Source organism: Carcharhinus amblyrhynchos, unplaced genomic scaffold, assembly GCF_965287045.1.
Source record: "Carcharhinus amblyrhynchos unplaced genomic scaffold, sCarAmb.v2.hapA chromosome_1127, whole genome shotgun sequence".
NCBI lineage: Eukaryota > Metazoa > Chordata > Chondrichthyes > Carcharhiniformes > Carcharhinidae > Carcharhinus > Carcharhinus amblyrhynchos.
Window position 1 is genome coordinate 27,501 of NW_027650867.1, and position 10,361 is coordinate 37,861.

General features: G+C 48.4%; 1 protein-coding gene across 1 annotated transcript in view; it reads right to left on the bottom strand.

Annotated features, from left to right (window-relative positions):
• LOC145340542 (glucagon receptor-like) overlaps positions 1-3,527 on the bottom strand; it is a 6,275-nt gene extending 2,748 nt beyond the window's left edge. The window contains exons 1-3 of the mRNA XM_080185014.1: positions 3,464-3,527; positions 3,139-3,227; positions 2,673-2,811 (exon numbers count right to left, since the gene is read on the bottom strand). Coding sequence (XP_080041140.1) covers positions 2,673-2,811; positions 3,139-3,227; positions 3,464-3,511 — 276 coding nt within the window. The 5' untranslated portion in view covers positions 3,512-3,527. The remainder of the gene's footprint in view (positions 1-2,672; positions 2,812-3,138; positions 3,228-3,463) is intronic.
• Positions 3,528-10,361: the final 6,834 nt, after the last annotated feature.

Below are 10,361 nucleotides of genomic sequence, written 5' to 3' on the forward strand. Positions count from 1 at the left end.
ATCAGACTCCTATTTATTGACTACAGCTCAGCCTTCAACACCATTATTCTCACCAAACTCATCTCCAAACTGTGGCTCCTCCCTCTGTGACTGGATCCTGAACTTCCTAATCACAGACCACAATCAGTAAGGACAGGTAACAACACCTCCTCCACAATCATCCTCAACACCGGTGCCCCACAAGGCTGTGTTCTCAGCCCCCTCACTAAACTCCTTATACACCTGTGACTGTGTGGCCAAATTCCCCTCCAATTCGATTTTCAAGTTTGCTGATGACACCACCGTAGGGGGTCGGATCTCAAACAATGACCAGACAGAGTACAGGAATGAGATAGAGAGTCTGGTGCGGCAACAATAATCTCTCCCTCAATGTCAACAAAACAAAGGAGATTGTCATCGACTTCAGGAAGTGTAAAGGAGAACATGCCCCTGTCTACATCAATGGGGATGAAATAGAAAGGGTCGAGAGCTTCAAGTTTTTTGGTGTCCAGATCACCAACAACTTGTCCTGGTCCCCCCCGATGTTGACACTATAGTTAAGAAAGCCCCACCAATACTTCTACTTTCTCAGAAGACTAAGGAAATTTGGCTACGACTCTCACCAACTTTTACAGATGCATCATAGAAAACATTCTTTCTGGTTGTATCACAGCTTGGTATGGGCTCCTGCTCTGCCCAAGACTGCAAGGAGATACAGAAGAGTTGTGAATGTAGCCCAATCCATCACACAAACCAGCCTCCCATTCATTGACTTTGTCTACACTTCCCACTGCCATGGCAAAGGAGGCAGCATAATTAAGGACCCCACACACTCCAAACATTCTCTCTTCCACCTTCTTCCATCAGGAAAAAGATACGAAAGTCTGATGTCACGTACAAATCGACACAAGAACAGCTTCTTCCCTGCTGCTGTCAGACTTTTGAATGGAACAACCTCGCATTAAGTTGATCTTACTCTACGCCCTAGTTATGACTGTAACACTACATTCTGAACTCTCTCCTTTCCTTCGCTATGAATGGTATGCTTTGTCTGTATAGCGCGCAAGAAACAATACTTTTCACAGTGTACTAAGACATGTGAGAATAATAAATCAAATCAAATCACTGGGTCACTGTGCCTTGGTCTCGCTATCTTTAGATCAACAGAGTTCAATCCCCTCAGGGATGTGAGTGTCACTGCCCAAGCCCCAGCATTTATTGCCCATCCTGAATTGCCCCTTGAGAAGGTGGTGGATGAGTTGCCATCTTCAACCCGTTGCAGTGTCATGTGGTGTAGGTACACCCAAAGTGCTGTTAGGGAGGGAGTTCCAGGATTGTTATTGAACATCAGTCAGTCCGTGTGGTGTAGGTACACCCAAAGTGCTGTTAGGGAGGGAGTTCCAGGATTGTTATTGAGCAAGAGTCAGTCCTGTCTGGTGTAGGTACACCCACAGTGCTGTTAGGGAGGGAGTTCCAGGATTGTTATTGAACATCATTCAGTCCATGTGGTGTGGGTACACCCACAGTGCTGTTAGGGAGGGAGTTCCAGGATTTTGACCCAGTGACAGTGAAGGAACGGCCAATATATTTCCAAATTAGGATGGTGTGTGGGGCTCGGAGGGGGAGCTTGCAGGTGGTGGTGTTCCCCATGTGTCTGCTGCCCTTGTCCTTCTAGGTGGTAGAGGTGGCGGGTTTGGAAGGTGCTGTGGAAGGAGCCTTGGTGAGTCGCTGCAGTGCATCTTGTAGATGGTACACACGGCTGCCTCTGTGTGTCAGTGGTGGAGGGAGCCCTTCGAGCCTGCCCCGCCATTCAATAAGATCATGGCTGATCTGTCGTGGCTCAGTTCCTCTTTCCCGCCCTCTCCCCATAACCCTTAATCCCCTCTCTTATCAAGAACCCATCAACCCGCTTCTTAAAAATATTTAGCGAGGCAGCCTCCACCACTTCAACGGGCAGAGAATTCCAGAGATTCACCACCCTTTGAGTGAAGAAGTTCCTCCTCAACTCCGTTCTAAACCGCCTCCCCTTTATCTTGAGGCTGTGCCCCCTAGTCCTACTGTCTTTTTTGAGCGGGAAGAGTCTCTCCACCTCTATCCTATCCATCCCATTCATCATCTTATATGTCTCAATGAGATCTCCCCTCATTCTTCTAAACTCTAACGAGTACAAGCCTAGTTTATTCAGCCTCTCCTCATAGCTCAATCCCCTCAACTCCGGGGGTTAGTGTGTCGATCGAGCGGGGGCTGCTTTGTTCTGGATGGTGTTGAGCTTCTCGGGTGTTGTTGGGAGCTGCACTCATCCAGGCAAATGGAGAGTATTCCATCACACTCCTGTCTTGTGTCCTTGTAGATAGTGGACAGGCTTTGGGGGGAGTCAGGAGGTGAGTTACTCTCCGCAGGATTCCCAGCGTCTGACCTGCTGTGGGAGCCACAGTACTTATATGGGTGGGTTTCTGTTTGTGTTCAATGGTAACCCCCCAGGATGTTGATAGAGGGTATAGGGGGTGGGGTGGCAGGTGGGAGTTGGGGGAATTCAGCGATGGTAATGTTATTGAACGTCACGGGGGCAGTGGTTTGATCCTCCCTTGTCAGAGATGGTCATTGCCTGACACTTGTATGGCACAATCACCTATTAGCACTGCCCTAATCTGATTCCCCTAAGGTCTCCATGTGGAGTGAGGTGTACTGAGTACCTGGAAAGAATTCAAGAAGAGTTCAACAAAGAGTTTGACCTTTCGGACCATTCCCTTGGCTTGTTCGTCCGTCAGTAACGCAAATAGCACTTCATGGACACCGAGCAGTGGGATGAGAGTCAATGTCGACTTTGCCAGCCTAGAGAGAGAGAGGTAGAGAGACAGAGACTGAGAGAGACACAGAGAGGGAAAGAGAGAGAGAGAAAGAGAGAAACATTTAGAGAGGGAGAGAAAGAGAGAGAGGGACAGAGAGAGAGAGAAAGACAGAGAGAGAGAGACAGAGAGAGAGAAAGAGAGACAGAGAGAGAGAGACAGACAGAGAGAGACGGAGACAGAGAGAGAGACAGAGACAGACGAAGACAAAGAGAAGGATGAGCATTCAGTGAGGCGAATATTAACAGTGTGGTTTGGATTTGGATGAGTGTCCAGACAGAGAAATTGAGCATCGGCCACGCAGGATACCCACCTGAACTTGTAATCACTGGTACACATCTGATTGGCTCGCATCTTGGAGACCAGGATGTTGACAATTCGGATAAAGATGAGAAAGTTCACCTGGGGGAAGATGGCATACTTTAACCGTCTTCCCATCTGACAGTCTACTTGTCCGACCATCTCAGTGTCTGGGTGTCTCAGTGTCTCAGTGTCTGGGTGTCTCAGTGTCTGGGTGTCTCAGTGTCTGGGTGTCTCAGTGTCTGGGTGTCTCAGTGTCTCAGTATATTAATCTTGAATCCCCTGCCCCATTGTCTAAGCAGTGAGCGTATCTAGACTGAGGTGTTGAATTGACTTACCAAAATTGCCAGTAGGATGGAGGAGCGGATAATCCACCAGAATCCCATATTGTGATTCTGCGCCCAGCATCTGTGCAAGAAAGGATTTAGAATTCATCATAGCACCCCTGCATGGAGCGAGAGGATCCAGTAAGCCCCCAGCGCTCAGGAAGAGATCTTTGCACCCTCACAGCTTTCTGCAGGCCTCTTCCCCATTCCTGTCCCTGTTTCCCCTCCTCTGACTCTGCACCCATGAGGATGAAACCCCTTGTCCTGGAGCCATCTGGTAAATGCCACCAATTCCCATCTCCCCCTCCTCCCCAACCCTTCACCCTTTTCTGCTCAAAGAAGAAGGGCTTCCCCAGCTTCTCTCCATCCCTCCCAGAGACCCCGGTGCCGCCCTTTGTGCCAACCCACTAGGATGTCCAGTCTGCCAGCTGAACCCATGACAATTTGCTGCCACCGTCTGCACTTCCTGCAAAGAGATATTCCCGACAGATCCCGGAGACAGACTGTCGAAGTTTTCTGTCACACACACACGAGGACTGCACCTCAGATGGCATAACATTTATACTACAAGAGAAAGTGCCACTGGTGATTGGCAAGGTGCCTCTTAACAAAGAAACTAGAAGCAGGAGGAGGCCATTCAAAGAACAAAGAAAGTTCCAGCACAGGAACAGGCCCTTCGGCCCCTCCAAGCCTGCACTGACCATGCTGCCCCGACTGAACTAAAACCCCCTACCCTTCCGGGGACCATATCCCTCTATTCCCATCCTACTTATGCCTTTGTCAAGATGCCCCTTAAAACTCACTACCGTATCCGCTTCCACTCCCTCCCCCGGCAGCGAGTTCCAGGCACCCACCACCCTCTGTGTAAAAAATCTGCCTCGTACATCTCCTTTAAACCTTGTCCCTCACACCTTAAACCTGTGCCCCCGAGTAATTGACTCTTCCACCCTGGGAAAAAGCTTCTGACTATCCACTCTGTCCATGTCTCTCATAATCTTGTAGACTTCTGTCAGGACTCCCCTCAACCTCCGTCGCTCCAGTGAGAACAAACCAAGTTTCTCCAACCTCTCCTCATAGCTAATGCCCTCCACACCAAGCAACATCCTGGTAAATCTTTTCTGTCCCCTCTCCAAAGCCTCCACATCCTTCTGGTAGTGTGGCGACCAGAATTGAACACTATATTCCAAGTGTGGCCTAACTCAGGTTCTATAAAGCTGCAACATGACTTGCCAATTTTTAAACTCAATACCCTGGCCGATGAAGGCAAGCATGCCGTATGCCTTCTTGACTACCTTCTCCACCTGCATTGCCACTTTCAGTGACCTGTTTACCTGTACACCCAGATCCTTCTGCCTATCAATACTCTTAAGGGTTCTGCCATTGACCGTATATTTCCTATTTGTATTAGACCTTCCAAAATGCATTACCTCAAATTTGTCTGGATTAAACTCCATCTGCCCAAGTCTCCAACTGATCTATATCCTGCTGTATCCTCTGATGATCCTCATCGCTATCCGCGAATCCACCAACCTTTGTGTCGTCTGCAAACTTACTAATCAAACCAGTTATATTTCCCTCCAAATCATTTATGTATATTACAAACAGCAAAGGTCCCAGCAGTGACCCCTGAGGAATGCCCTCCATTCAGAAATGCACCCTTCCACTGCCGCCCTCTGTCTTCTTTGACTGAGCCAGTTTTGTATCCACCTTGCCAGCTCACGTGCGACTTCACCTTCTGCACCAGTCTGCCATGAGGGACCTTGTCAAAGGCCTGACTGAAGTCCATGTAGACAACATCCACCGCCCTGCCCTCATCAATCATCTTCGTCACTTCCTCAAAAAATTCAATCAAGTTAGTGAGACATTCAGCCCTTCCAACCTGCTCCACTATTCATTTTGATCATGGCTGATCATCAGATTCAATATCCTGATCCCCTTCCCCCGCATATCCCTCAATCCCTTTAGTCCCAAGAGTGAAATCTAATTTCTTCTTGCAATCGCACAATGTTTTGGCCTCAAATACTTTCTGTGGGAGTGAATTCCACACATTCACCACCCTCTGGGTGAAGAAATTTCTCCTCCCTCAGTTCTAAAGGTGTTTGATGGGGACAGTGTCGTGGGAGTTATCCTCAAACTATGACCCCTAGTTCTGGACTTTCCCCACCATTGGGAACATTCTTTCTGAATCTATCTTGTCTACAATTTTATAAGTTTTTATGATTTCCCTTCTATAAACTCCAGTGAATATAATCCGACTTAGTATCTCCTCATATGACAGACCTGCCATCCCAGGAATCAGCCTGGTAAACCTTCACTGTGCCCCCTCTATAGCAAGGACATCCTTCCTCAGATAAGGACACCAAAACTGTACACAATACTCCAATTGGATGACCTGCTTCTTTTTAAATGCAGATCCCCCGGTTCTAGGTTCTCCCACAAGAGGAACCATCTTCTCCACACCCGCCCCATCGAGATTTGAAAGGATTCGATCAAGTCACCTCTCACTCTTCGAAACTCCCAGAGCAAGGAGGTCTTACTGCAACTGTACAGGGCTGTGGTGAGACCACACCTGGAGTACTGTGCGCAGTTTCTGTCTTCTTATCTAAGACAGGATATACATGCCTCAGAGGGAGCACAGCGAAGGTTGACCAGTCTGATTCCTGGGATGGCAGGATTGTCGTATGAGGAAAGATTGACCAACTGGGCCAATACTGGGCCAATCCTCCTGTTTTCACTGGAGTTTAGAAGATTGAAAGGGGGATAGAACATAGAAAAACTACAGCACAAACAGGCCCTTCGGCCCACAAGTCGCACCGATCATATCCCTACCTACCAGGCCTATCTATAACTCTCAATCCCATTAAATCCCATGTACTCATCCAGAAGTCTCTTAAAAGACCCTATCGAATTTGCCTCCACCACCACCGATGGTAGCCGATTCCACTCACCCACCAACCTCTGAGTGACAAACTTACCCCTGACATCCCCTCTGCACCTACTCCCTACCACCTTAACCCTCGTAGCGACTATTTCAGCCCTGGGAAAAAGCCTCTGAGAATCCACCAGATCTATACCTCTCAACATCTTATACACCTCTATCAGGTCACCTCTCATTCTTCGTCTCTCCAAGGAGCAAAGACCGAGCTCTTCAACCTATCTTCATAAGGCATGCCACCCAATCCAGGCAACATCCTTGTAAATCTCCTCTGCACCCTTTCAATGGCTTCCACATCCTTCCTGTAATGAGGCGACCAGAACTGCGCACAGTACTCCAAGTGGGGTCTGACTAGGGTCTTATAAAGCTGCAGCATTATCTCCCGACTCCTAAACTCAATCCCTCGATTGATGAAGGCCAGTACACCATACGCCTTCTTAACCACATCCTCCACCTGCGAGGCCAATTTAAGTGTCCTATGAACCCAGACCCCAAGATCCTTCCGATCTTCCACACTGCCAAGAGTCTTACCCTTAGTATTATATTCCTTCATCCCATTTGACCCGCCAAAATGGACCACTACACATTTATCTGGGTTGAAGTCCATCTGCCACTTCTCCGCCCAGTTTTGCATCCTATCTATGTCACACTGCAACTTCTGACATCCCTCCAGATTCTCCACAACACCACCAACCTTCGTATCATCGGCAAACTTACCAACCTATCCCTCCACTTCCTCCTCCAGGTCATTTATGAAAATTACAAACAGCAGGGGTCCCAGAACAGATCCCTAGGGTACTCCACTGGTGACCGACCTCCATGCAGAGGCGATCTAATTGAAATGTATAAATTCCTGACAGGGCTGGACAGATTGGATACAGGGGTGTTCCTTCCCCTGGCTGGAGGGTCCAGATCAAGCAGTCACAGTCTCAGGATACAGGGTGGACCATTTAGGACTGAGATGAGGAGAGATTTCTTCATTCAGAGGGTGGTGACCCTATGGAATGGCCTCTCCTGCTCCAATCTCACGTTCCTGCTCTGTGTTTCAGGGCCGATCCCGCTACGCCTGGTCAGTGGGAACAACGCCTGTTCTGGGAGAGACGATGTCCATCATTGTCCGGGGGACTGTCTGCTCTGGAAACTAGAGTTAGAGCACTGCGGATGTGGTGTACAGGGTGCTAAAGCGCAGCAATGCCGCGATTAACAGTGGGACTCGCCTACCACAGGAAGAGAACCAACGGCTTTGGTCTAGAGGAGGTGACGTGCGATGGTGATGAGGCGACACTCGGTCTCTGCTCCACCGGTCACTGGGGCCAGCTCCACTGCAATTCCAAACAAGACGTGGGAGTCACCTGTTCAGGTAAGCGAGGTCAGCTATTCACAGCACAGCAAGGCCTCTTAATCTATATGGTAATCACAGACGAGAGAGGGAGTAATCTCCCTCTATACTGTCCCCATCAAACACTCCCAGGACAGGTACAGCACGGGGTTAGATACAGAGTAAAGCTCCCTCTACACTGTCCCCCATCAAACACTCCCAGGACAGGTACAGCGCGGGGTTAGATACAGAGTAAAGCTCCCTCTACACTGTCCCCATCAAACACTCCCAGGACAGGTACAGCACGGGGTTAGATACAGAGTAAAGCTCCCTCTACACTGTCCCCCATCAAACACTCCCAGGACAGGTACAGCACGGGGTTAGATACAGAGTAAAGCTCCCTCTACACTGTCCCCCCATCAAACACTCCCAGGACAGGTACAGCACGGGGTTAGATACAGAGTAAAGCTCCCTCTACACTGTCCCCATCAAACACTCCCAGGACAGGTACAGCACTGGGTTAGATACAGAGTAAAGCTCCCTCTACACTGTCCCCCCATCAAACACTCCCAGGACAGGTACAGCACTGGGTTAGATACAGAGTAAAGCTCCCTCTACACTGTCCCCATCAAACACTCCCAGGACAGGGACAGCACGGGGTTAGATACAGAGTAAAGCTCCCTCTACACTGTCCCCATCAAACACTCCCAGGACAGGGACAGCACGGGGTTAGATACAGAGTAAAGCTCCCTCTACACTGTCCCCATCAAACACTCCCAGGACAGGGACAGCACGGGGTTAGATACAGAGTAAAGCTCCCTCTACACTGTCCCTCCATCAAACACTCCCAGGACAGGGACAGCACGGGGTTAGATACAGAGTAAAGCTCCCTCTACACTGTCCCCATCAAACACTCAGCACCCACTCACACTTCACTTCACTTCTCCTTGCTTTACATGAAATCCTTTGTAGAAACACAAAACACAGGAGCCGGATGATGCCATTTGGCCCTTTCAGCCTGTTCTGCCATTCATTACGATCACGGCTGACAGTCTAACTCAGTATCCTGATCCTGCTTTCTTCCCATATACCTTTTTCTCCTTGACCTTAAGCGCTGTATCTGACTGCTTCTTCAAAACATTCAATGTTTTGGTCTCAACTGTGACCTTTGGTAATGAATTGTATCGATTCACCACTCTCTTTGAAGAAATGTCTCCTCATCTCTGTCCGAAACGGTCCATCCCCAGACTGTGGCCCTGGTTCTGGACACCTGCACCATTGGCAACATCCTTCCTGCATCTATATGCCCTGCCTAGTCCTGTTAGAATTTTATAGGTTCTATAAGAGCTCCCCTTCATTCTTCTGAATTCCAGTGATTACAATCCTAACCTCATCAATCACTCCTCATATATCTGTTCCGCCATCCCGGGGATCTGCCTGGTAAACCTGTGCACTCCCTCAAGAGCGAGAACATACTTCCCCAGATAAGGAGAGCAATCTTAACAACACTATTCCAGGTGTAGCCTCACCAATGCTTTGGTTGAATCTGCCCTCCCCACACTGCCAGGTGCAACATTCCAGGCCCCAACACTTGCTGTGAGGGAAAGAATTTCTCACATCACACTTGCTTCTTTTGCAAATCGCTTTAAATCTGTGCCCTCCTATTCTTGATCCTTTTATGGGGGGTAACAGTTTCTCCCTATTTTCTCTGTCCAGCCCCCTCATAATTTTGAACATCTTGTTCAAATCTCCTCTTAGTCTTCTGCTCGTGATCTTTCTCTACACCCTACTATGACTGTACGTTATACTCTACAGTCTCTCCTTTCCTTCTTTGTCTGTATAGCACTTAAGAAACAATACTTTTCACAGTATGCTAATACATGTGACAATAATAAATCAGCAAATCAAAATCAAATCTAATCAAAGAAACAGTTCCAACCTCTCCAATCCATCTTCATCACTGAAATTTCTCGTCCCTGGAACCATTCTTGTAAACCTCTTCTGCTCTCTCTCCAAAACATTCATATCCTTCCTATAGAGTGGTGACCAAAACTGTACAGAACATTGCAGTGCAATGCATGGGTCTGCATTTTAAGTAGAGCATTTAAACACAGTACTGCTCTTTGCAAACAAAAGGAATGAGTCCATACATCTCTGGACAGAACACTGGTTTTCACAACTTCATACCACAAACTCTCTACTCCAACTTTCAGAATATTACATCCCCTCCCCCACAGGGCCATCTATCACTTGTCCTTGGGTTTTGCTCTCACTAAGCGCTGACCCGTCAATAGAATCCCTACGGTGCAGAAGGAGGCCATTCGGTCCATTGGGTCTACACTGACTCTCTGACAGAGCATCTTACCCAGGCCCATCACCCCTGCCCTATCCTAGTAACTCCACACATTCACCCCACCAATCCACCCAACCTGCACATCTTTGGACACTAAGGGACAATTTAGCATGGCCAATCCCCCTAACCTGCACATCCTTGGACACTAAGGGACAATTTAGCATGGCCAATCCACCTAACCTACACATCTTTGGACACTAAGGGACAATTTAGCACGGCCAATCCCCCTAACCTACACATCTTTGGACACTAAGGGACAATTTAGCATGGCCAATCCTCCTAACCTACACATCTTTGGGACACT